This window comes from Coregonus clupeaformis, chromosome 4, assembly GCF_020615455.1.
Source record: "Coregonus clupeaformis isolate EN_2021a chromosome 4, ASM2061545v1, whole genome shotgun sequence".
In the NCBI taxonomy this organism is placed as follows: Eukaryota; Metazoa; Chordata; class Actinopteri; order Salmoniformes; family Salmonidae; genus Coregonus; species Coregonus clupeaformis.
The window spans coordinates 23,630,065-23,656,888 of record NC_059195.1 but is presented as its reverse complement, the minus strand read 5'-3'; the positions used below and the strand labels follow the sequence as shown (position 1 = coordinate 23,656,888).

The 26,824-nt window shown below is 41.7% G+C and overlaps 1 protein-coding gene across 1 annotated transcript in view; it reads left to right on the top strand.

The window, feature by feature from the left end:
• The window catches only part of vwa8 (von Willebrand factor A domain containing 8), an 85,167-nt gene that overhangs the window by 21,835 nt on the left and 36,508 nt on the right, over positions 1 to 26,824 (top strand). Inside the window, exons 14-25 of the mRNA XM_041868544.2 lie at positions 1,324 to 1,437; positions 6,781 to 6,949; positions 7,050 to 7,127; positions 7,201 to 7,316; positions 7,481 to 7,578; positions 7,691 to 7,797; positions 8,401 to 8,472; positions 10,972 to 11,048; positions 22,899 to 22,974; positions 24,853 to 24,988; positions 25,476 to 25,595; positions 26,236 to 26,441. Of these exons, the coding sequence (XP_041724478.2) occupies positions 1,324 to 1,437; positions 6,781 to 6,949; positions 7,050 to 7,127; positions 7,201 to 7,316; positions 7,481 to 7,578; positions 7,691 to 7,797; positions 8,401 to 8,472; positions 10,972 to 11,048; positions 22,899 to 22,974; positions 24,853 to 24,988; positions 25,476 to 25,595; positions 26,236 to 26,441 (1,369 nt within the window). The remainder of the gene's footprint in view (positions 1 to 1,323; positions 1,438 to 6,780; positions 6,950 to 7,049; positions 7,128 to 7,200; positions 7,317 to 7,480; positions 7,579 to 7,690; positions 7,798 to 8,400; positions 8,473 to 10,971; positions 11,049 to 22,898; positions 22,975 to 24,852; positions 24,989 to 25,475; positions 25,596 to 26,235; positions 26,442 to 26,824) is intronic.

The following is a 26,824-nucleotide window of genomic DNA, read 5'->3' as shown; positions in this document are numbered from 1 at the left end:
GAGAGTTCCAAACCTCTCTGCTAATAATAGCTCATTTTCAGTTTTCCTAGCAAAATTCTTGCTTGAGAAATTGCTCTTTGCTAAGAAGCTATTTTTGTTGCTTTTTGACCATTTAAATTGAAAACAATCACAGTAAGGAACTTAATTGTTACCCAAAAATGATTTGATATTAAGCTAAAAACGGCTGCATTGTTACCTTTTAAATAAAGGTCAGCCATGTGTTGGCCAAAATGTATTTGGATAGTCCATCTGTAGATGCTCTACAGACTATCTACAGACGTTCAGTTACATTTCAACTAGCTATCTACTAATCCTAACCCTAACCTTAACCCTTATCCTAACCCTAAACGTAACCCTTAAGCTTACCGTATGCTTCCCAGTCAAAAACAGTTAGAGCATATATTATGATGTTATTATGTGAAGTTTTTGTTAGTTTTGGTGTTCTGCAGTTTTTTTTTCCCGCTCTTCGAGCACACAACATTTTTCCGCCCCTTCGTCAGGGATTGTTCAACAGTAGGGGTTCTTACATTTTTTCACTTGAGAAATACTGCACCAAACATGTTAGTTAGATATAAAATTGTGCGACTAAGACCTCTGCAAAAACGTCTAAATTAATGACAGATTTCTTGATTTATCTTAGACTGATTCTGACTATTTTGAGGAAGTGTTGCTGTGTTGTTGCCTACGCCTAGCCGAGTTCTGCTAAAAGCAAACCGAACCTATGTATGCGGACACCTTTACCCTAGCCCTAACTCTAACCCTTACCCTAACCCTTATTCTAAACCTTACCCTAACCGTAACCTCATCAAGCAGTTCCTTATCAACAGATAGTTTGTTTATAGTATGACCATCTGTAGAGGTATCTACAGATGGACTATCCAAATAAAGTGTGACGAAATTAATGTCCATGTCAAGAAAGCTTACTAGCAGCCTGGGGGACTTTCTGCAGTTACTGTTTCAAAGTCTATGTCCGATACTCCAATGAGTGTAATTTGCTCAATATTAGGAGTTGAGAAATAAAGTTGAAATCATTTGAAATAAACTTTTTTTTGTTGTTGCTAGCAATATTAATAAAAACATTGGGGGGAAAAATGCACTTATTGTTTTATATTTTTAATTTTCTGGGTGTCCGCGGGCCCCCGGTTGAATACCCCTGCACTAATACTATGTCTACTGTACTACAGGTTACTGGTTACGGGGACTGGTCCTAGATCAGTCATCCATTAATACTATATCTAGTTTGTCCACTGTGTTACAGGTTACTGGACACTGTGACTGGTCCTGGATCAATCACCTACTAATAGTATGTCTACTGTAATTTAGGTTACTCCATGACAGAGAGCTGTCTCTGTACGACGGGTCCAGACTGCTGAGGTGGGACAGATACCAGGCACTCAAGGAAGAGCTACAGCTTACAGACGAACAGCTACACGAAAGGTAGACACACATACACGCATGTAGGAACACAGACGCCGAGGCATGTGTGTTGGATAGGGCTGGGGCAAAAGTGTGACACCAGTGCTGCCCTGGGGGAGCAACCTGTTCACCCATTCTCTTCAGCTATGCAACTTCCTGTTTGCCAGTCTAGGTGGCAGAATTTTGTGTGCTGCTATTTTGGCAAGGTCTCTCTTGGAAAATACCCTGGTCAAATAAAGGTAAAAGAAATAACAAAAATAATAACTGGCTCTTCTCTTTCTATCTCCCTGTGGCAGCCAGGTCTCATAGACTAGACATAACATAGTAAAAGTAAACCCAGGACACTCAAATTAGTATGATGTGTTACGTTTGGTATAGTTACTGAAGACTGAAGGTTACTTAAGGCAAAAACGAAAGGAAAGTGGATGGGTGGGCTTATAACGCGAACGTGTGTGCTTTTTTTAGTTTCTAATGACTCATCCTTACCTGTTTCCTGTCATTAAGGTTAACCCAACAGTTGCATTTTCGAATCTCATTACGGACAGCTTTAGCATTTTAGCTAATTAGCAACTTTTCAACTACACTGAACAAAAATATAAACACAACATGTAAAGTGTTTCATGAGCTGAAATAAAAGATCCCAAAAATGTTCCATACGCACAAAGAAGCTTATTTATTGAAAATTTGGCGCACAAATTTGTTTACATCCCTGTTAGTGAGCATTTCTCCTTTGCCAAGATAATCCATCTACCTACCATTTCAAGAAGTTGATTAAACAGCATGATCATTACACAGGTGCCCCTTGTGCTGGGGACAATAAAAGGCCACTCTAAAATGTGCAGTTTTGTCACACAACACAATGCCACAGATATCTCAAGTTTTGAGGGAGCGTGCAATTGGCATGCTGACTGCAGGAATGTCCACCAGAGCTGTTGCCAGAGAATTTAATGTTAATTTCTCTACCATAATCCGCCTCCAACGTCGTTTTAGAGAATTTGGCAGTACGTCCAACCGGCCTCACAACGCCAGCTCAGGACCTCCACATCCGGCTTCTTCACCTGCAGGATCGTCTGAGACCAGCCACCTGGACAGCTGATGAAACTATGGGTTTGCACAACCAAATAATTTCTGCACAAACTGTCAGAAACCGTCTCAGGATGCTCATCTGCGTGCTCGTCGTCCTCACCAGGTTCTTGACCTGACTGAAGATCTGCATCGTAATCGACTTCAGTGGGCAAATGCTCACCTTCGATGGCCACTGGCACGGAGAAGTGTGCTCTTCACAGATTAATCCCGGTTTCAGCTGTACCGGGCAGATGGGGCGAGCGGTTTTCTGATGTCAACGTTGTGAACAGAGTGTCTAAAATGATTTTTGATTGACTACCTCATGTCTGTACCACACACACACAATTATCCGTAAAGTCACTCAGTCGAGCAGTGAATTTCAAATACAGATTCAACCACAAAGACTAGGGAGGTTTTCCAATGCCTCGCAAAGAAGGGCACCTATTGGTAGATGGGTAAAAAAAAAAGAAGTCATTGAATATCCCTTTGAGCATGGTGACGTTATTAATTACACTTTGGATGGTGTATCAATACACCCAGTCACTACAAAGATACTGGCGCCCTTCCTAACTCAGTTTCTGGAGAGGAAGGAAACTGCTCAGGGATTTCATCATGAGGCCAATAGTGACTTTAAAACCGTTACAGAGTTTAATGGCTGTGGTAAGAGAGAACTGAGGATGGATCAACAACATTGTAGTTACTCCACAATACTAACCTAAATTAGAGTGAAAAGAAGGAAGCCTGTACATAATAAAAATATTCCAAAACATGCATCCTGTTTGCAATAAGGCACTTAAGTAAAACTGAAAAATAAAATATAACTTTATGTCCTGAATACAAAGGGTTAGGTTTGGGGCAAATCCAACACAACACAAGGTGATTCTAACATGTATTGACTCAGGGGTGTGAATACTTATTTAAATGAGATATTCCTGTATTTCATTTTCAATAAATTGCAAAAATGTCTAAAAACATGTTATGGGGTACTGTGTGAAGATGGGTGAGAAAAAACATATTTAATCAATTTTGAATTCAGGCTGTAACACAACAAAATGTGGAATAAGTCAAGGGATATGAATACTTTCTGAAGGGACTATTGTACAAATTGCAATTTGTAACATATCATACGAAATGAATGATGGACATCCACAAATTAATACATATCATACGAAACGTAACATATCATACTAAATGGAGTGTCACGGATTTACGTACATATGGGGGTGCCACAGGGTTCAATTCTTGGGCCGACTCTTTTCTCCGTGTATATCAATGATGTCGCTCTTGCTGCTGGTGACTCTCAGATCCACCTCTACGCAGACGACACCATTTTGTATACATCTGGCCTTTCATTGGACACTGTGTTAACAAACCTCCAAACGAGCTTCAATGCCATACAACACTCCTTCAGTAGCCTCCAACTGCTCTTAAACACTAGTAAAACTAAATGCATGCTCTTCAACCGAACGCTGCTTGCACCCGCCCACCCGACTAGAATCACTACTCTCGACGGGTCTGACCTAGAGTATGTGGACAACTACAAATACCTAGGTGTCTGGTTAGACTGTAAACTCTCCTTCCAGACTCACATTAAGAATCTCCAATCCAAAGTTAAATCTAGAATCGGTTTCCTATTTCGCAACAAAGCCTCCTTCACTCATGCTGCCAAACATGCCCTCGTAAAACTGACTATCCTACCGATCCTTGACTTCGGCGATGTCATTTACAAAATAGCCTCCAACACTCTACTCAGCAAATTGGATGTAGTCTATCACATTGCCATCCGTTTTGTCTCCAAAGCTCCATATACTACCCACCACTGTGACCTGTACGCTCTTGTTGGCTGGTCCTCACTACATATTCGTCGCCAAACCCACTGGCTCCAGGCCATCTATAAATCACTGCTAGGCAAATCCCCACCTTATCTTAGCTCATTGGTCACCATAGCAACACCCACCCGTAGTATGCGCTCCAGCAGGTATATCTCACTGGTCATCCCCAAAGCCAACACCTCCTTTGGCCGCCATTCCTTCCAGTTCTCTGCTGCCAATGACTGGAACAAATTGCAAAAATCTCTGAAGCTGGAGACACTTATCTCCCTCACTAACTTTAAGCATCAGTTGTCAGAGCACCTTACCGATCACTGCACCTGTACACAGCCCATCTGAAATTAGCCCGCCCAACTACCTCATCCCTATATTGTTATTTATTTTGCTCATTTGTACCCCAGTATCTCTATTTGCACATCATCTCTTGCACATCTATCATTCCAGTGTTAATACTAATTGTAATTATTTTGCACTATAGCCTATGTATTGCCTTACCTCCATAACTTGCTACATTTGCACACACTGTATATATATTTTCTGTTGTATTTTTGACTTTATGTTTTGTTTTACCCCATATGTAACTCTGTGTTGTTGTTTTTATCGCACTGCTTTGCTTTATCTTGGCCAGGTCGCAGTTGTAAATGAGAACTTGTTCTCAACTGGCTTACCTGGTTAAATAAAGGTGAAAAAAAACAAAAAACATAATAATATGAAATGCTCTGAGACCAGGTTGCCTGTGGCGATGGCAGCTCTGCTTGTGATGTGTTGTGATGGTGGGTGTGTGAGGAAGGGATGCAACACCCTATCATGTTAATTAGCGTGCCAGCCCTTTAGATATCACAGTGTGTGTGTGCGATTTTTGTTTTATTTTCAAATAACTCATCCTTCCTGAGATTGGTCATTCAATAATACCTCTCTCAGGTGTCATACCACACACACACACACACGCGTGCACACACTTTCAGGTGTCAGACAGAACAGTGAAGTTGTGGGCTGTGTAATGTCGGGTGTTGACTAAGCCTCATTATTAACCCTACGAGGTCCAGAGTCTGCTGGTTTTCTGTTCTAACTGATCATTAATTGCACACACCTGGTGTCACAGGTGTAAATCAGTCCCTGATTAGAGGGGCACAATTTTAAAAAATGCAGTGGAACTGGCTTTGAGGTCCAGAGTTGAGTTTGAGGGGTCTATAGGCTAGGGACATGAGCTATGAGTTACGGTTTGACACACACACCACTGACACACACACACACACACACACACACCTCAGGACGTGACCTTGCAGCCAGTGGCAGGTCAGTCAGTAGACAGTGTAGCAGTGGAGGCTGCTGAGGAGAGGACGGCTCATAATAATGGCTTGAACAGAGCGAATGGAATGGCATCAAACACATGGAAACCATGTATTTGATACCATTCCACTGATTCCGCTCTGGCCATTACCACGAGCCCGTCCTCCCCAATTAAGGTGCCACCAACCTCCTGTGTAATGTAGTATTTAAATATCTGTGTTAAATATCTGTGTTAGCGTCAGAAGTGAAAACCCTGATGTGATCTCTGACAATGAATGCTTTCATCTCCACCACCATAACATGAAATTAGCAGGAGAGGGAAGGGGGAGGGATGGAGAGAGAGAGAGCGGGGGAGAGATATAGAGGAATAGAACGAGGATAGAGGAATGTGGTAGTTAGAGAGGGGGAGATTTGTCTGCCGGCTGTTAGCAGGACCACTCTTTCTGTTTATCTGCCTTTCACGCTCTCATTTCACTCTGTGTTTTGTTTCCACCCTGTCTTCCTAATCACAAATGTCAGATTTTACATCATCCAACAGAGACAACATTTAACCATCAGAACTATGTGATAGAATGACTACAATTTATTTGGAAATGTTTCTTCTCCAGATAGAAATGTAGTCCATCGGTTGCGATTTAGGGTTGTTTAGTTTGTAGTTTGGGTGAAAGAAATGTGTGTGTGATTGTGCGTGCGTGCGTGCGTGTGTGTATGTTTGAGCTCCACCTAGGCTGGCAGGAAGGATGTTTGTGGCAGAGCGTCTGGGCTGAAATTAAACCACTTCCTCTTTCATTGTTTTTGCGGCTCAGACGTGTGTGTGTGTGTGTACACGTGTGTGTGTGTATCCTGAGTTTCCCGCGGCTCACACTTTTGATGTGATTCCACCCAGGACTATGCCACAGGGGCCAGGGCCACTCTGGTGTTACAACATATACTGTTACTGTAGAGTTACCATTATTACAGACATTATTTTACTACAGAGTCGCGATTACTATACAAATACTATTACTACAGTACGATTATATGACCTGGGGTTTTTACTGACTATGTAACTTGACCAAGGAAAACCCCTTGCTATAAAATAGTGCTGTAAACAAGTATTTCTGGACAACTAAAAATTTATATGTCGTGATTCACAATCGGGAAAGACTCTACAAGCTCTTAAATGTGTGTGTGTTTCCAGGTCCATCTTCCCCATCCACCCTTCGTTCCGTGTGTTGGCCCTGGCAGAGCCCCCTGTGGCGGGCAGCAGTGGGCAGCAGTGGTTGGGTCCTGAACTACTCACCATGTTCATGTTCCACAACATCCAGCCCCTGGCACGGGCACAGGAGACCAGCCTCATACAGGGCTTGGTGAGACTCACTCGCACTCACACACTCACACGCACATATCCAACATATTGATTCAGTCATCTGTTTCCCTGATATCATCCTCCATTCTTTCTCTCTCCAGACTCCCAACGTTCCGAAGGAAGCAGTGGAGCAGCTCCTACACCTCACACACAACCTCCGACAGACCAACGACCCTACTGTAAGTGTGTGTATGTGCGTGTGTGCTAGTGAGTGCGTGTGTGTGTGTACTAACCCGTCTGCTGTGTGTCCAGGCCCAGTCTCTAGCTTCGTCCCTGTCCACCAGACAGCTGTTGAGGATCTGTCGTCGTCTCTCTCAGTATCCAGAGGAGAGCATCGCTCACGCTGTCAACAAAGCCTGTCTGTCCAGGTACACAGAAACACACACACACACACACACACACACACACACACGGACTGATTTGTTATGACATTTTTGATTGAACTATCACTTTAACTGTACATTGCTTTGGATTGAATTGTCTGATTTAATAACCATGCTATGATGTAATAATATGCTTTCTGTTTGATTAGGTTTCTACCCAGCCTGGCTCGTTCCTCTCTACAGAAGGGCCTGGCTAACTGCTGTATACATGACACACAACCTGATGCTGAGGCACACGACCACAGCTGTAAGACACACACACACACACACACACACACACACACACACACACACACACACACACACACACAAACATGTATGGTCTATTTCACCCCCCCCTCCCCCCTCTCTCCATCCAGGCAGTGTAAAGGATGGTGTGTTGACCATAGGCAGCGTGTCAGCTCCCATCTATAATGCTGGGGAGAAGATGAAGGTGCCTGATGTGCTCTTCTACGACAACGCACAAGTAATGGCCTACACACACACACACACACAAACACAAACACTGATTGTAGTTGTATCAACCCCTGGACTGAGGGGTTCTGAATCCTCTCTAGAATACTGAGTGGGACTGCCCCAGATCTGTCCATCTCTCTCTACTTCCTCTCTTTTTTTTTTATGCGCTCCCCCACCCACACACACTTTTCTCTCTGCTCTCTAGCTCTTTGTCGGTTCTCTCTCACGTCTCTCTGTCGCTTCTCGCTCTTGCTCTATATCTGTCTTTCATCCCTCCTTTCACACCTCCCTCTCTCTCACTCCCTCCTTTCTTCTACTTTCTTCCTGCTGTGACAGTGCCGAGAAAGAGAGAGAAAGAGTGAGCTAGAGAAAGAAGGGGGTGTGAGGAGATGATGTTCTTGCCTGCCCCACTTCTGAATGACCTGTTTTCTGTCCTTTTTTGAGAGGAGAAGAGAGGGAGTGAGGAGTAGAAGGGAAAGCGGTGTTTAAATGAGGCCCGTTCATTGGAGAGCACCTCACCCCTACTACCTAGTGTCTTGAACTATCAATCAAACTACTGAACATTTGATTCATTATAAACTTAAACTGTCTCTCTCTCCCTCTCTGTCTACAGCATATGATGGTGATGGAGGACATGTTGAAAGACTTCCTGCTGGGAGAGCACCTCCTATTGGTGGGAAATCAGGTGAGTTAAAGGGCCAAAGACCAATCACAGCTTTTGCATGATTTAAGTTGTCATTGAACAATGGCTTTGGCTGTAATCCAAAGAGACCAGTTGGCTCCACTTTATTGAGCGATCAATTAAAACCAATCGATAGCAATAGCCAAACTCAGTTAGGTCCATTATCAACAGTGAAGAGAACTGCATAGAGTTGCATATAGAGCCTTTTGAATACAGTGCTGGGCCTGTATTCGAAAGGTCCGCCCTGTCCGTGTAATCTTATTCATTATGATCTGAAGGAAAAACTGATCCTAAATCAACATTCCTACTCTGAAACTGTTTTGATCACAGGTCACTGTGAAGTAGGTCACAGTAGACAGCTGTGGGTGACGGATTATAGGGACTTCATGACCCAGTCTCTGTCTGTCCCCATGGGCCATTCATCCTCCTCCCTCCACCCTTCAGCTCTGTCAGCATGGACACTCCGTCCACCGCCCACACTCCCTCTGTCGTGGACATCATGTGCCCTCCGAAGGGCCCTAGGGTGTTAGGGTAGGGAGAGAGGGAGTGGGCGAGCTTTGGGAATAGAGCCATCTCACAGACACACAGCACACGCTCTGGGCCTCACCAGATATTTTAGACATGTTTGAGTCAACTCCAAGACTGATGGTTAAGAGTTGTGACAGGGATGTTCTTTAACAATAACTGGATGTGAAATAATCCGCTTTAGATGCGTTCCCTTGGAAGTGTGTGAAGAGAAAGGATGAACTGAGTACTGTATTCAGAATGATGCAATGTACACTACCGGTCAAAAGTTTTAGAACACCTACTCATTCAAGGGTTTTTCTTTATTTTTACTATTTTCTATATTGTAGACATCAAAACTATGAAATAACACATATTTAATCATGTAGTAACCTAAAAAGTGTTAAACAAATCAAAATATATTTTATATTTGAGATTCTTCAAATAGCCACCCTTTGCCTTGATGACAGCTTTGCACACTCTTGGCATTCTTTCAACCAGCTTCATGAGGTAGTCACCTGGAATGCATTTCAATTAACAGGTGTGCCTTGTTAAAAGTTAGTTTGTGGAATTTATTTCCTTCTTAATGTGTTTGAGCCAGTCAGTTGTGGTGTGATGAGGTAGAGGGGTATATAAAAGATAGCCCTATTTGGTAAAAGACCAAGTCCATATTATGGCAAGAACAGCTCAAATAAGCAAAGAGAAACGAAAGTCCATCATTACTTTAAGACATGAAGGTCAGTCAATACGGAACATTTCAAGAACTTTGAAAGTTTCTTCAAGTGCAGTCGCAAAAACCATCAAGCGCTATGAGGAAACTAAATGCTTCACAGAGTTCAAGCAACAGACACATCTCAACATCAACTGTTCAGAGGAGACTGTGAATCAGGCCTTCATGGTCGAATTGCTGCGAAGAAACCACTACTAAAGGACACCAATAAGAAGAAGAGACTTGCTTGGGACAAGAAACACAAGCAATGGACATTAGACCGGTGGAAATGTGTCCTTTGGTCTGATGAGTCCAAATTTGATATTTTTTTTCTCCAACCGCTGTGTATTTGTGAGACGCGGTGTGGGTGAACGGATTATCTCCACATGTGTATTTCCCACCGTAAAGCATGGAGTAGGAGGTGTTATGGTGTGGGGGTGCTTTGCTGGTGACACTGTCTGTGATTTATTTAGAATTCAAGGCACACTTAACCAGCATGGCTACCACAGCATTCTGCAGCGATACGTCATCCCATCTGGTTTGGGCTTAGTGGGACTATCATTTGTTTTTCAACAGCACAATGACCCAACACACCTCCAGGCTGTGTAAGGGCTATTTTACCAAGAAGGCGAGTGATGGAGTGCTGCATCAGATGACCTGGCCTCCGCAATCACCCGACCGCAACCCAATTGAGATGGTTTGGGATGAGTTGGACGGCAGAGGGAAGGAAAAGCAGCCAACAAGTGCTCAGCATATGTGGGAACTCCTTCAAGACTGTTGGAAAAGCATTCCAGGTGAAGCTGGTTGAGAGAATGCCAAGAGTGTGCAAAGCTGTCATCAAGGCAAAGGGTGGCTATTTGAAGAATCTCAAATATAAAATATATTTTACATTTACGTCATCTAGCAGACGATCTTATCCAGAGCGACTTACAGTTAGTGAGTGCATACATTTTTCATACTGGCCCCCAGTGGGAATCGAACCCACAACCCTGGTGTTGCAAGCGCCATGCTCTACCAACTGAGCTACAGGAGGGCTTTGATTTGTTTAACACTTTTTTGGTTACTACATGATTCCATATGTGTTATTTAATAGTTTTGATGTCTTCAGTGTTATTCTACAATGTAGAAAATAGTACAAATAAATAAAAACCCTTGAATGAGTAGGTGTTCTAAAACTTTTGACCGGTAGTGTACATTATTTCAGCACTTTATACGTTGAATATGTATTGACTTTATTGTTTTAATATTATACTGTATATTGAATACAATATTTGTGTGCGTACTCACAGGGAGTGGGGAAGAATAAGATTGTGGACAGGTTCCTCCATCTTCTCAACAGGCCCAGGGAATACCTGCAGCTCCACAGGTGAGAGGGTAAATGTTAGAGTCTGCGTACCTGTGTGTGTTGGCGGGGGTAAGACGACTCTTACCAAACCCTTACCCTATCCCACTATCCGGGATTGTTTCAAGACATAATAATTTTTCTGATGTGGGTATATTCTTGCCATTTGTAAACTGCATCTCCTTTCTAATGGACCATGATGGGGATGTAACTGACTTGCCTTCGGAAAGTATTCAGACCCTTTGACTTTTTCCACATTTTGTTACGTTACAGCCTTATTCTAAAATGGATTTAAAAAATAATAATCCTCATCAATCTACACACAATACCCCATAATGCCAAAGCAAAAACAGGTTTTTATTAAAAAAACTGAAATATCACATTTACGTAAGTATTCTGACCCTTTACTCAGTACTTTGTTGAAGCACCTTTGGCAGCGATTATAGTATCAAGTCTTCTTGGGTATGACGCTACAAGCTTGGCACACATGTATTTGGGGAGTTTCTCCCATTCTTCTCTGCAGATCCCCTCAAGCTCTGTCAGGTTGGATGGGAGCGTTGCTGCACAGCTATTTTCGGGTCTCTCCAGAGATGTTTGATCGGGCCACTCAAGGACATTCAGAGACTTGTCCCGAAGCCACTCCTGCGTTGTCTTGGCTGTGTGCTTAGGGTCATGGTCCTGTTGGAAGGTGAACCTTCACCCAAGTCTGAGGTCCAGAGCGCTCTGGAGCAGGTTTTCATCAAGGATCTCTCTTTACATTGCGCCGTTAATCTTTCCCTCGATCCTGACTAGTCTCCCAGTCCCTGCCGCTGAAAAACATCCCCACAGCATGATGCTGCCACCACCATGCTTCACCGTAGGGATGGTGCAAGGTTTCCTCCAGACGTGACTCTTGGCATTCAGGCCAAAGAGTTCAATCTTGGTTTCATCAGACCAGAGAATCTTGTTTCTCATGGTCTGAGAGTCTTTAGGTGCCTTTTGGCAAACTCCAAGCGGGCTGTCATGAGTTTTACTGAGGAGTGGCTTCCATCTGGCCACTCGACCATAAAGGCCTGATTGGTGGAGTGCTGCAGAGATGGTTGTCCTACTGGAAGGTTCTCCCATCTCCACAGAGGAACTCTAGAGATCTGTCAGAGTGACCATCGGGTTCTTGGTCACCTCCCTGACCAAGGCCCTTATCCCCCGATTGCTCAGTTTGGCCGGGCAGCCAGCTCTAGGAAGAGTCTTGGTGGATCCAAACTTCTTCCATTTAAGAATGATGAAGGCCACTGTGTTCTTGGGGACTTTCAATGCTGCAGACATTTTTTGGTACCCTTCCCAAGATCTGTGCCACTACAGGTGGACTCCAATCAAGTTGTAGAAACATCTCAAGGATGATCAATGGAAACAGGATGCACCTGAGCTAAATTTCGAGTCTCATAGAAAAGGGTCTTTCTTTTTTATATTTTGTATACATTTGCAAACATTTCAAAAACCTGTTTTTGATTTGTCATTATGGGGTATTGTGTGTTGATTGATGATTAACTGTTTTTATTTAATCAATTTTAGAATAAGGCTGTAATGTAACAAAATGTGGAAAAGGTCAAGGGGTCTGAATACTTTCCGAAGGCACTGTGTGTGGTCGTGTAATGTGAAATTGAGTGCATTTGTGCTCAATTGAATCACCTAACGTTTCTATTTTTATCATAACAACCAGCCAAATAACATTTCCAGATAACATTCCCATCTTAAATAGCGGGAGTGTTTTCCACAGCTAAATACGACTTGTCTTGTATATGTGACAAACAAGTTATTTATTTATTTTTAACAACCCAGAGAAAAGGGTTTCTGTGAAAAGCAGAGTGTGGATAGCACTCTCGGGCACTCTCGGTCGCTGCTCTCCCTTGGCTCTGCCTCTATCTGAGGGTGTTACAGACTATTTTGGTCCCGGAGAAATCAGGACAGCAGTGTTTAGGCCAAGGGGACTACAGTAGAGCTCTGTTAGATAGAACACGCACTTACAGGTGCTACGCTCCCCCCCACCAGATGGGATGGTGTATCGCTGCAGAATGCTGTGGTAGCCATGCTGGTTAAGTGTGCCTTGAATTCTAAATAAATCACAGACAGTGTCACCAGCAAAGCACCCCCACACCATAACACCTCCTCCTCCATGCTTTATGGTGGGGAATACACATGCAGAGATAATCCGTTCACCCACACCGCGTCTCACAAAGACACGCCGGTTGGAACAAAAAATCTCCAATTTGGACTCCAGACCAAAGGACACATTTCCACCGGTCTAATGTCCATTGTTCGTTTTTCTTGTCCCAAGCAAGTCTCTTCTTCTTATTGGTGTCCTTTAGTAGTGGTTTCTTTACAGCAATTTGACCATGAAGGCCTGATTCACACAGTCCCCTCTGAACAGTTGATGTTGAGATGTGTCTGTGACTTGAACTCTGTGAAGCATTTATTTGGGCTGCAATTTCTGAGGCTGGTAACTCTAATGAACTTATCCTCTGCAGCAGAGGTAACTCTGGGTCTTCCATTCCTGTGGCGGTCCTCATGAGAGCCAGTTTCATCATAGCGCTTGATGGTTTTTGCGACAGCACTTGAAGAAACTTTCAAAGTTCTTGACATTTTCCGTATTGACTGTTCTTCATGGTTTAAAGTAATGATGGACTGTTGTTTCTCTTTGCTTATTTGAGCTGTTCTTGCCATAATATGGACTTGGTATTTTACCAAATAGGGCTATCTTCTGTATACCCCCCTACCTTGTCACAACAGAACTGATTGGATCAAACACATTAAGAAGGAAAGAAATTCCACAAATGAACTTTTAAGAAGGCACACCTGTTAATTGAATGCATTCCAGGTGACTACCTCATGAAGCTGGTTGAGAGAATGCCAAGATTGTGCAAAGCTGTCATCAAGGCAAAGGGTGGCTATTTGAAGAATCTCAAATATAAAATATATTTTGATTTGTTTAACACTTTTTGGGTTACTACATGATTACATATGTGTTATTTCATAGTTTTGATGTCTTCACTATTATTCTACAATGTAAAAAATAGTAAAAAATAAAGAAAAACCCTTAAATTAGTAGGTGTGTCCAAACTTTTGACTGGTAGTGTATATACAGTGAGGGAAAAAAGTATTTGATCCCCTGCTGATTTTGTACGTTTGCCCACTGACAAAGAAATGATCAGTCTATAATTTTAATGGTAGGTTTATTTGAACAGTGAGAGACAGAATAACAACAAATAAATCCAGAAAAACGCATGTCAAAAATGTTATAAATTGATTTGCATTTTAATGAGGGAAATAAATATTTGACCCCCTCTCAATCAGAAAGAGTTCTGGCTCCCAGGTGTCTTTTATACATGTAACGAGCTGAGATTAGGAGCACACTCTTAAAGGGAGTGCTCCTAATCTCAGCTTGATACCTGTATAAAAGACACCTTTCCACAGAAGCAATCAATCAATCAGATTCCAAACTCTCCACCATGGCCAAGACCAAAGAGCTCTCCAAGGATGTCAGGGACAAGATTGTAGACCTACACAAGGCTGGAATGGGCTACAAGACCATCGCCAAGCAGCTTGGTGAGAAGGTGACAACAGTTGGTGCGATTATTCGCAAATGGAAGAAACACAAATGAACTGTCAATCTCCCTCGGCCTGGGGCTCCATGCAAGATCTCACCTCGTGGAGTTGCAATGATCATGAGAACGGTGAGGAATCAGCCCAGAACTACACGGGAGGATCTTGTCAATGATATCAAGGCAGCTGGGACCATAGTCACCAAGAAAACAATTGGTAACACACTATGCCGTGAAGGACTGAAATCCTGCAGCGCCCGCAAGGTCCACCTGCTTAAGAAAGCACATATTCAGGGCCGTCTGAAGTTTGCCAATGAACATCTGAATGATTCAGAGGAGAACTGGGTGAAAGTGTTGTGGTCAGATGAGACCAAAATGGAACTCTTTGGCATCAACTCAACTCGCCGTGTTTGGAGGAGGAGGAATGCTGCCTATGACACCAAGAACACCATCCCCACCGTCAAACATGGAGGTGGAAACATTGCTTTGGGGATGTTTTTCTGCTAAGGGGACAGGACAACTTCACCGCATCAAAGGGACGATGGACGGGGCCATGTACCGTCAAATCTTGAGTGAGAACCTCCTTCCCTCAGCCAGGGCATTGAAAATGGGTAGTGGACGGGTATTCCAGCATGACATTGACCCAAAACACACAGCCAAGGCAACAAAGGAGTGGCTCAAGAAGAAGCACATTAAGGTCCTGGAGTGGCCTAGCCAGTCTCCAGACCTTAATCCTATAGAAAATCTGTGGAGGGAGATGAAGGTTCGAGTTGTCAAACGTCAGCCTCGAAACCTTAATGACTTGGAGAAGATCTGCAAAGAGGAGTGGGACAAAATCCTTCCTGAGATGTGTGCAAACCTGGTTGCCAACTACAAGAAACGTCTGACCTCTGTGATTGCAAACAAGGGTTTTGCCACCAAGTGCTAAGTCATGTTTTCCAGAGGGGTCAAATACTTATTTCCCTCATTAAAATGCAAATCAATTTATAACATTTTTGACATGTGTTTTTCTGGATTTTGTTGTTGTTATTCTGTCTCTCACTGTTCAAATAAACCTACCATTAAAATTATAGGCTGATCATTTCTTTGTCAGTGTGCAAACGTACAAAATCAGCAGGGGATCAAATACATTTTTCCTTCACTGTGTGTTATATATATATATATATATATATATATATATATTGTTTTACTCCAGATACAAACAAATACATACGAACAACAACTTACAGACCCATACAAACAATGACAACATAACCCATGATTCACCAAATTATATTTTGAAGGAGGAAACAAGGTACTTTAAGCATATGTTTTCGTTTCAGTCGCCTCCATCTCCTCTAACTGAAACTAATTGTAGAGATTTTTTTCTATTGATAATGTAAAATTAACAGCCAAACAGAAAGAATCATGTGAAGGTGAAATTACAGAGGAGGAACTTCTGGATGCAATTAAAGACTTTAAGTCTGGGAAAACTCCAGGGTTGGATGGTATACCAGTCGAAGTATACCAAACCTTTTTTGATATACTAAGAGGACTGTTATTAGCATGTTTTAACCACTCCTATGTAAATGGTAGATTATCTGACACTTAAGAAGAAGGTCTGAGCTCATTATTACTGAAACAGGATACAAGTGGAAAATATAAAGATCCAGTCCATTTAAAAAATTGGAGGCCCCTTACACTTCAGTGTTGTGATGCAAAAATTCTAGCAAAATGTATAGCGCATAGAATTAAAAAGGTATTGTCGGATATTATTCATTCTAATCAGACAGGTTTTTTTTACATGGAAGGTACATTGGAGATAATATAAGGCAAGTATTGGAAACAATAGAACATTATGGAAAATCTGAGAATCCAGGCCTGCTATTCATGGCAGACTTCGAAAAGGCATTTGATAAACTACAACTGGGGTTTATATATAAATGCCTGGAGCATTTCAATTTTGGTGAATCTCTTATAAAATGGGTCAAAATCATGTATAGTAACCCTAGGTGTAAAATAGTAAATAATGGCTATTTCTCAGAAAGTTTTAAACTGTCTAGAGGAGTGAAACAAGGTTGTCCACTATCGGCATATCTATTTATTGTGGCCATCAAGATATTAGCTATTGAAATCAGATCCAACAATAATATCAGGGGATTAGAAATCCAGGGCTTAAAAACAAAGGTGTCATTGTACGCTGATGATTCATGTTTTCTTTTAAATCCACAACTAGAATCACTCCACAGCCTCATAGAGGATCTAGATACATTTTCTAACCTCTCTGGATTACAACCAAATTATGACAAATGTACTATATTACGTATTGGATCAATAAAAAATACAATTTTTACATTGCCATGTAGTTTACCAATAAAATGGTCTGATGGTGATGTGGATATACTCGGAATACATATCCCAAAGGAAATAAAATATCTCACTTCAATTAATTATAATATAAAGTTAGCAAAAATAGATAATATATTGCTACCATGGAAAGGTGGGTGCCTGTCAATTTGTGGAAAAATCACCCTGATTAACTCTTTAGTATTATCCCAGTTTACCTATTTGCTTATGGTCTTGCCTATGCCTAGTGAACAGTTTTTGAAATTATATGAGAAAAAAATATTCCATTTTATGAAAAATTACAAATTAAAATTAAACGGGCCTATTTATTAAACGGGCCTATTTATATATTGAATATGAATTCGGAGGACAGAAATGATTAAATATTAAAGCATTAGACCTATCACTAAAAGCTTCAGTCATACAAAAGTTATACTTAAATCCGAACTGGTTCTCTAGCAAATTAGTAAGATTGTCTCACCCAATGTTCAAGAATGGCCTTTTTCCCTTTATTCAGATTACAACCAATCACTTTCAGTTATTTGAAAAGGAAATAATCTCCCAGATATCACTATTTCTAAAACAAGCCATAGAAAGTTGGTTGCAATTTCAATTTAATCCTCCAGAAACGACAGAACAAATAATGCAACAAATATTGTGGTTAAACTCAAATCTACAGTGGGGGAAAAAAGTATTTAGTCAGCCACCAATTGTGCAATTTCTCCCACTTAAAAAGTAATTTTCATCATAGGTACACGTCAACTATGACAGACAAATTGAGATTTTTTTCCCCAGAAAATCACATTGTAGGATTTTTTATGAATTTATTTGCAAATTATGGTGGAAAATAAGTATTTGGTCACCTACAAACAAGCAAGATTTCTGGCTCTCACAGACCTGTAACTTCTTCTTTAAGAGGCTCCTCTGTCCTCCACTCGTTACCTGTATTAATGGCACCTGTTTGAACTTGTTATCAGTATAAAAGACACCTGTCCACAACCTCAAACAGTCACACTCCAAACTCCACTATGGCCAAGACCAAAGAGCTGTCAAAGGACACCAGAAACAAAATTGTAGACCTGCACCAGGCTGGGAAGACTGAATCTGCAATAGGTAAGCAGCTTGGTTTGAAGAAATCAACTGTGGGAGCAATTATTAGGAAATGGAAGACATACAAGACCACTGATAATCTCCCTCGATCTGGGGCTCCACGCAAGATCTCACCCCGTGGGGTCAAAATGATCACAAGAACGGTGAGCAACAATCCCAGAACCACACGGGGGGACCTAGTGAATGACCTGCAGAGAGCTGGGACCAAAGTAACAAAGCCAGTGCAGTGCCAAACGTGTTTCCTGCTTAAGCCAGTACATGTCCAGGCCCGTCTGAAGTTTGCTAGAGTGCATTTGGATGATCCAGAAGAGGATTGGGAGAATGTCATATGGTCAGATGAAACCAAAATAGAACTTTTTGGTAAAAACTCAACTCGTCGTGTTTGGTGGACAAAGAATGCTGAGTTGCATCCAAAGAACACCATACCTAATAATAATAATAATATGCCATTTAGCAGACGCTTTTATCCAAAGCGACTTGCAGTCATGCGTGCATACATTTTTGTGTATGGGTGGTCCCGGGGATCGAACCCACTACCTTGGCGTTACAAGCGCCGTGCTCTACCAGCTGAGCTACAGAGGACCACACTGTGAAGCATGGGGGTGGAAACATCATGCTTTGGTGCTGTTTTTCGGCAAAGGGACCAGGACGACTGATCCGTGTAAAGGAAAGAATGAATGGGGCCATGTATCGTGAGATTTTGAGTGAAAACCTCCTTCCATCAGCAAGGGCATTGAAGATGAAACGTGGCTGGGTTTTTCAGCATGACAATGATCCCAAACACACCGCCCGGGCAACGAAGGAGTGGCTTCGTAAGAAGCATTTCAAGGTCCTGGAGTGGCCTAGCCAGTCTCCAGATCTCAACCCCATAGAAAATCTTTGGAGGGAGCTGAAAGTCCGTATTGCCCAGCGACAGCCCCGAAACCTGAAGGATCTGGAGAAGGTCTGTATGGAGGAGTGGGCCAAAATCCCTGCTGCAGTGTGTGCAAACCTGGTCAAGACCTACAGGAAATGTATGATCACTGTAATTGCAAACAAAGGTTTCTGTACCAAATATTAAGTTCTGCTTTTTTGATGTATCAAATACTAATGTCATGCAATAAAATGCTAATTAATTACTTAAATATCATACAATGTGATTTTCTGGATTTTTGTTTTAGATTCCGTCTCTCACAGTTGAAGTGTACCTATGATAAAAATTACAGACCTCTACATGCTTTGTAAGTAGGAAAACCTGCAAAATCGGCAGTGCATCAAATACTTGTTCTCCCCACTGTATATATAAAAAACATGGGGGATTGGAAGTGATGCAGACAATTACATTGATGGAAGTTACAATCTATCTGCAATATTAAGCTGATCTACCCCCCCAAAAATAAATAAAAAACAATGACTACATTTCATCTGCCCAGAGCCACATGCTCACACCCCCATCCCTAGTGCCTGCATTCTTTTTTGCCACAGTCATTTGATTTTTCCATTGTGTTAATGATGGCAGATTGATTGATTTCCACGTTTTTAGTATACGTTTTTTCAAGATGAGAAGAGAATCGTCCAGCCCATTGGGTATCTCTCTACACCCCCATATGCCATGTCTTGAAATATGCAGACAGACAGATTAAAATTAAGTTTACATTGTAATACTTCTGACAGACAACTTTCTAGCTCTGCCCACAACTTATTTGTTTTAAACTTAAGACATCACTCTGCCGTTATACTGTAGAATTAGTGATTTTTTTATCTAGTATTATAAATACTATATATTAGTTTACACTGGATTAAGTGTACATTTTCGTTAACTGTAATATAATTAGTTATGCTTTCCCTCCATCTTGTGCCAATATCAGTTCTTTTTAAGTTTTGGTTCCAATATTTTATATTTCTTTCTAAGAGATTGGAAGTTGGATATGCTCTCTGCAAGGTTTTGTATATCTTTCCTATCATATGAACATCCTTTTCTGACTCAAATAAGATTTCCTCAAGGTTGCTCTGATGTCTAAAAGATTTCAAATCGACATTTCGTGATATGTAAGTTTTAAGTTGTATGTATTTGAAACTATCTACATTGATTAGTCCAAAATTACTTTTTCATTCTGTAATGGAAATACATGTATTTCCTGTTACCAAGTCATTTACGGTTTCTATGCCTTTAGTTTTCCATGTCGACCAATTTATTCTGAAAAGTTATCCAAGGATTGTTCCATAAGGTTGTGTTTTTAGGGAGTGATATTGGTTCTTGTAGAATACGTTTCATTTTCTTCCAGATTGTTTTAGTGTTCTTAACTATGAAGCAATGTTCTTAGCTTTATCCTTTGAAAATAGACACGTACAAATATTTTGGGGATGAGCATGCGCATCTTCAATATGCACCCATACAGGTGCTTCTCAAGGGCTTCTATAATTAGCCCACTATGTCACCTTGATAGAAACAGAACATTGGTTACAGCTGGCCTGATTTCAGACCACACACATTGATATTAGTTATTGATGTAAGTTAGAGATGTGCTTTCATGCCAAGTATAGCCTTTAGGTTGTTCGACATGGAAAATATATCAATCAAGGTTGCCCTGATGGGGTAAGCAAACACTTTTATCCAATATGAATGACAACAAGTGCATAGAGTTAAGGAAGATAAAACAACCACATAACACGGTAATCAGAAGTAGAGGCTAAACAACAGAATGATCCTTCGTAGAATAATACATTGTCCATTATGTTTTTAAAACGAGAGCATTTAGTTCCACGCAGCATGATAACATGAAGAACCTACACTACCGTTCAAAAGTTTGGGGTCACTTAGAAATGTCCTTGTTTTCGAAAGAAAAGCATTTTTCCCCCCCATTAAAATAACATCAAATTGATCAGAAATACAGTGTAGACATTGTTAATGTTGTAAATGGCTATTGTAGCTGGAAACGGCTGATTTGTAATGTCATATCTACATAGGCGTACAGAGGCCCATTATCAGCAACCATCAGTCCTGTGTTCCAATGGCATGTTGTGTTTGCTAATCCAAGTTTATCATTTTAAAAGGCTAATTGATCATTAGAAAACCGTTTTGCAATTATGTTAGCACAGCTGAAAACTGTTGTGCTGATTAAAGAAGCAATAAAACTGGCCTTCTTGCGACTAGTTGAGTATCTGGAGCATCAGCAATTCGATTACAGGCTCAAAATGGCCAGAAACAAATAACTTTCTTCTGAAACTCGTCAGTCTATTCTTGTTCTGAGAAATGAAGGCTATTCCATGCGAGAAATTGCCAAGAAACTGAAGATCTCGTAGAACGCTGTGTACTACTCCCTTCACAGAACAGCGCAAACTGGCTCTAACCAGAATAGAAAGAGGAGTGGGAGGCCCCGGTGCACAACTGAGCAAGAGGACAAATACACTAGAGTGTCTAGTTTGAGAAACAGACGCCTCACAGGTCCTCAACTGGCAGCGTCATTAAATAGTACCCGCAAAACACCAGTCTCAACGGAAACGGCTGAAGAGGCGACTCCGGGATGCTGACCTTCTAGGCAGAGTTGCAAAGAAAAAGCCATATCTCAGACTGCCCATCTTAATCTTTTATTTTTATTGGCCAGTCTGAGATATGGCTTTTTCTTTTCAACTCTGCCTAGAAGGTCAGCATCCCGGAGTCGCCTCTTCAACCGTTTCCAGCTACAATAGCCATTTGCAACATTAACAATGGCTACACTGTATTTCTGATCAATTTGATGTTATTTTAATGGACAAAAAAATAAATAAATCCGAAAACATGGACATTTCTAAGTGACCCCAAACTTTTGAACGGTAGTGTACATTTAAAGGATTCTGAAAATCAGGTTGCGGTAGCTTCAGTGATAAACCACCTACAACATGGTTATTAATATAGACACACTTGTAGAAAGGCTGTTTCAACAGAGGCTCTGAATAGGATTATAGTTTACCTGGCAGTGATATAGAGAGGACACAGGTGATGGTTAAAGAATATACACACACGCACAGACACACACACACACACACAGAGGAGCAAGCAATGCTCTCAATGACAGAGACAGGTCTCACCATGCTCATCATGTGAAACCATCCATAGGTGTGACAGTCAAAGGATCAGTCTATTATAGAGCACTGGGACAATCAGATAGACAGACAATAAGGTCAGTGGTCCCCTAGTAATCACACAATAGCCTAGTCTAGAGATAAGGTGCCACCATCAAGCTAGACTTCAGTTTATAGGGGAGAGATAGGAGTTCAGTTGATTGCTTTCCTTTTTAATCTTCTCAGCTCCCACTCCTGTGCTTTGCAGAACAACTTGACTGTAGGCAAGGTTTTACCATTCTGTCTTACATGAGTGAGGTGAAAAAAACTGCAGTTTACGTGTACGTTTAGTTTTCATGTCAGATTCCTCCCCTCGTGGAGTGTCTCTGTAATTACTGAGAGAAAGTGGAGGTTGCCTGGTGAAAGTCGTCTGAAAGTCAGAAGCAGACAGGGACAGGGCTGCATGTAGATGTGACCTAGTTAGCTACTATAGCTGTGTGTGTGTGGGTGGCCTGGTTAGCGCTAGCTAATTTTAGACCAAAATCATGGCTTTGGGGAGGCAGCCTGTCATGAAGTGTACTGAGATGAGTGTGTGGGTGTTGGCATGTGTGTATGTTTGCGCACGCATGTGTGTGTGGGTACGTCCACTGAGAGGTGTCTCAAAAAGATGATTGAGAAGCAGCCTGTCCATCAAACAGAGAACTGGGGCATGCGGTATAGGTCACACATTGATGGTAGCGGACTCATGTGTCTGGTCTGGATGGGGAGAACCGTTCCATCTCTTCTACATTTGTTATTGACTGTAAAGTGTGTAACCCACCATTCAATCCTCTCCCCTTTCTAGGGACACTACAGTTCAGACCCTGACCCTACAGCCTTCTGTTAGAGATGGAATTATCATATACGAGGACTCACCACTGGTCAGTATGACTTATCTCTCTCTCTCTCTCTCTCTCTCTCTCTCTCTCTCTCTCTCTCTCTCTCTCTCTCTCTCTCTCTCTCTCTCTCTCGCTCGCTCTCAAATTCAGTATGCTTTAATTGCATGAATGCCAAGGTCAATGTTGCCAAAGCGAAGTGATACAAAAACAACAGTGACAACAATAAGAATAGTAGCTATAATACTAAAGGAAACAAGTGTGTATAAACTGTATATACACTGAGTATACAAAACATTAGGAACACCTTTCCATGACGGACTGACCAGGTGAATCCAGGTGAACGCTATGATCCCTTATTGATGCCCCTAGTTAAATCCACTTCAATCAGTGTAGATGAAGGGGAGACAGGTTAAAGAAGGATTTTTAAGCCTTGAGACAATTAAGACATGGACTGTGTATTTGTGCAATTCAGAGGGTGAGTGGGCAAGACAAAATATTTTAAGTGCCTTTGAACGGGGTATGGTTGTAGGTGCCAGGCGCACCGGTATGTGTAAAGAACTGCAATGCTGCTGGGTTTTTCATGCTCAACAGTTTCCCGTGTGTATCAAGAATGGTCCACCACCCAAAGGACATCGAGCCAGCTTGACACAACTGTGGGAAGCATTGGAGTCAACATGGACCAGAGTCCATGCCCTGACGAAATTGAGGCTCTTCTGAGGGCAAATCGGGGGTTGTGCAACTCTATTAGGAAGGTGTTCTTAATGTTTTGTACACTCAGTATATTATATTATACTCTCAGTACACTCACTCAGTACCCTTTTATACTAATACAATTGCTCAGAGAAGGAGATTTTGTTTAACAAGTGATAATACACCCTACCTATTTTGTGGTCATCTAACCATTTCTTTATGGATTTTGATATGTGCTTGTGGTTATTGTCTTGCTGGAAGATCCACTTGCGGCCAAGTGTTGTTGGCTAAAATGTTCTGGTACTTGGTAAAGTTCATGATGCCGTTGACCTTAACAAGGGCCACAGGACCAGTGGAAGCAAAATAGCCCCATAACATCAAAGATGCACCACCATATTTTACCGTAGATATTAGGTACTTTTCTGCATATGCTTCTGTTTTTGTCTCCAAACCCAACACTGGTGTGCATGGCCAAAGAGCTCTATTTTCATGTCACAAATAAATATCCAATACAGACATGGAATAATGGTCAACGTTCAGAATCTAATTCAACAAAACATTTAAATTTGGAGAACATGGAGAAAGTAGTACATTTAATGTTTCCTCCTTTAGCTTGTGGCAAGCTATGACATACTGTGCTGCCAACTCTATAACATCAGACCTTTCCCCCAAAAGTATACAAAGTTTATTTTTGTTTGATTGTTCTGTGAATGTAGAACTTTGACTTTTGAATTTTGGGAAGAAGGAATCCTTAATTAATATATATTTGGGGCAGGTGATTAGAAAGTGTTCTTACATTTCTATCTCTCTTGACCCACAGTGATGCCATAGTCTGTCCTCTGGTCAACATGTTTTTTGAGGGTGTCCTGTTTCAATTGCCAGGCTATGATCACTACTTCTGTATTTGGTTAAGGTTTTTATTTGTTTACACGGGTTAAGTATTCAGCTGAAGTCTTTTCCCAATGTTTGGTAGCATTCCATGTTTCTCTGACCTTCGGCCTCACTCCGCTAATAGTTGATGTATGTGTTCTTGTTATTCACCTCCAGCTGTCAACATTTTGCCCTTGGGGCTAGATCACTTGTTAATTTCAATCTTGTGTTTCTGAGTTTTGCCAGTTTTGCTCTCCATCTCTCTCTCTCGTACTCTCTTTAACACTAAATTATGGTATTTACACACTCTGTGTGTGTGTGTGTGTGTGTGTGTGTGTGTGTGTGTGTGTGTATGTGTAGGTGAAAGCTGTGAAGATGGGCCACATCCTAGTGATAGACGAGGCAGACAAAGCCCCCACTAACGTCACCTGTATACTGAAGACCCTGGTGGAGAGTGGAGAGATGATCCTCGCAGACGGACGCAGGATCGTCTCTGGTACACACACTCACATAGACTGCCAGACACACACACAAACACAGTATTGTTTACATTCCTCTGTGAGGCTAGACTATTCAGCATAGTGACAGTCTATTAGGTAAGTTGAGTTAGAAGTGGAAAGTAAAACCAAGTGTAAACAGCCTACGACTGTAAGTCTACTGGTACCTGTCCATAAAGGCTTTTATGCTAACCACTGTGAGTGGCTTGGATGGCCCTGGATTGTATATCGTAGATCTGTTTATCTATGTTGTCATTCTATCTTCTATTTATCCCTTCAATTATCCCCCCTGTCTCTAAAGAGTACCTGGGACACTTCTTTGTCACCTTCCTAAACCACTCTTTGTTCTGGCTGAAGGGAGTGTGCTCATGCGAGTATGTGCGAGCCTGTGTGTGTGTGTGCGTGTGTGTGTGTGTGTGCGCGCGTGTCTGTGCATGCGTATATGTTTGTGTGTGTTGTACTCACAGTGTGTTGTATCCTCATTAGACCCATTAGAAGCAGAGATGAGACCTAACACCATAGCCATGCACCCAGACTTCAGGATGCTGGTCCTGGCTAACAGACCTGGCTTCCCCTTCTTGGGAAACGACTTCTTTGGCTCACTGGGTAAGACTCAGTAACACTTTACTTAAGGGTAACTACATAAGGACTTCATAACACATTCATAAGCCATAGATAACACATTCATAAGCAGTACATAATAATTAATTAAATATATATGAATTAATAAATACAAGTGTATGTTAAAGGGAAACTTTGTGATGCCTTTATCTACTTCCCCAGAGTCAGGTGAACTCGTGGATACCATTTCTATGTCTCTGTGTCCAGTATGATGGAAGTTAGAGGTAGTTTTATGAGCCAATGCTAACTATCGTTAGTGCAATGACTGGAAGTCTATGGGTATCTACTAGCATTCTAGTCATTGCGCTAACGCTAGTTAGCAGTTGCGCTAGCGCTAGTTAGAAACTTCCTTCAAACTGCACGAAGAGACATAAACATGGTATCTAAGAGTTCATCTGACTCTGGGAAAGTAGATAAACGGCCTCATTGCCAAAATCCTGAAGTATCCCTTAAAGAGCGGTAACACTTTAGTCGAACGGTACCTACATAAGGACTTCAAAACACGTTGATAAGTGGCACATAAGCATTTATGAAATGCCTGTGTCAAAAACCCCAAGTTGATGTTCTCATCAGCTATGTCATGGTAATGTCACTTATATGGCATGTTGACATAACCATATTATAGGTGACATCTTCAGCTGCCACGCGGTGGACAACCCCAAGCCGCAGGCGGAGTTTGCCATGCTGAAGCAGTACGGGCCGGCAGTGCCCGATGCCACCCTGCACAAGCTGGTGGCAGCCTTCGGAGAGCTACGTGCCATGGCAGATCAGGGCACCATCACCTACCCCTACTCTACCAGGGAGGTGGTCAACATAGTCAAACATCTGCAGGTATGCTACAGACACACACATACAAACACACATACTCATGCAAGAATAGTGGTTTGATGCTTTAGTGGGTCACAGAGTTCTTTATGAATAGTTAATCATGTAATGTTTAATACATGGGGGGGAATGCCCTAAGGGTGTCCTTGTGTCTGAGTGACCATGTCACCCACCACCGGGTAACTCCCACTTTCATGACCTCTGCCTGCCTGGAGAGAAACATACATGCGTACACTAAAGAGACAGACATATACTGTTCAGTGCATTCAGAAAGTATTCAGACCCTCTGACTTTTTCTACATTTTGTTACGTTACAGCCTTACTCTAAAATTGATTACATTGTTTTTATTCTCATCAATCTACACACAATACCCCATAATGACAAAGCA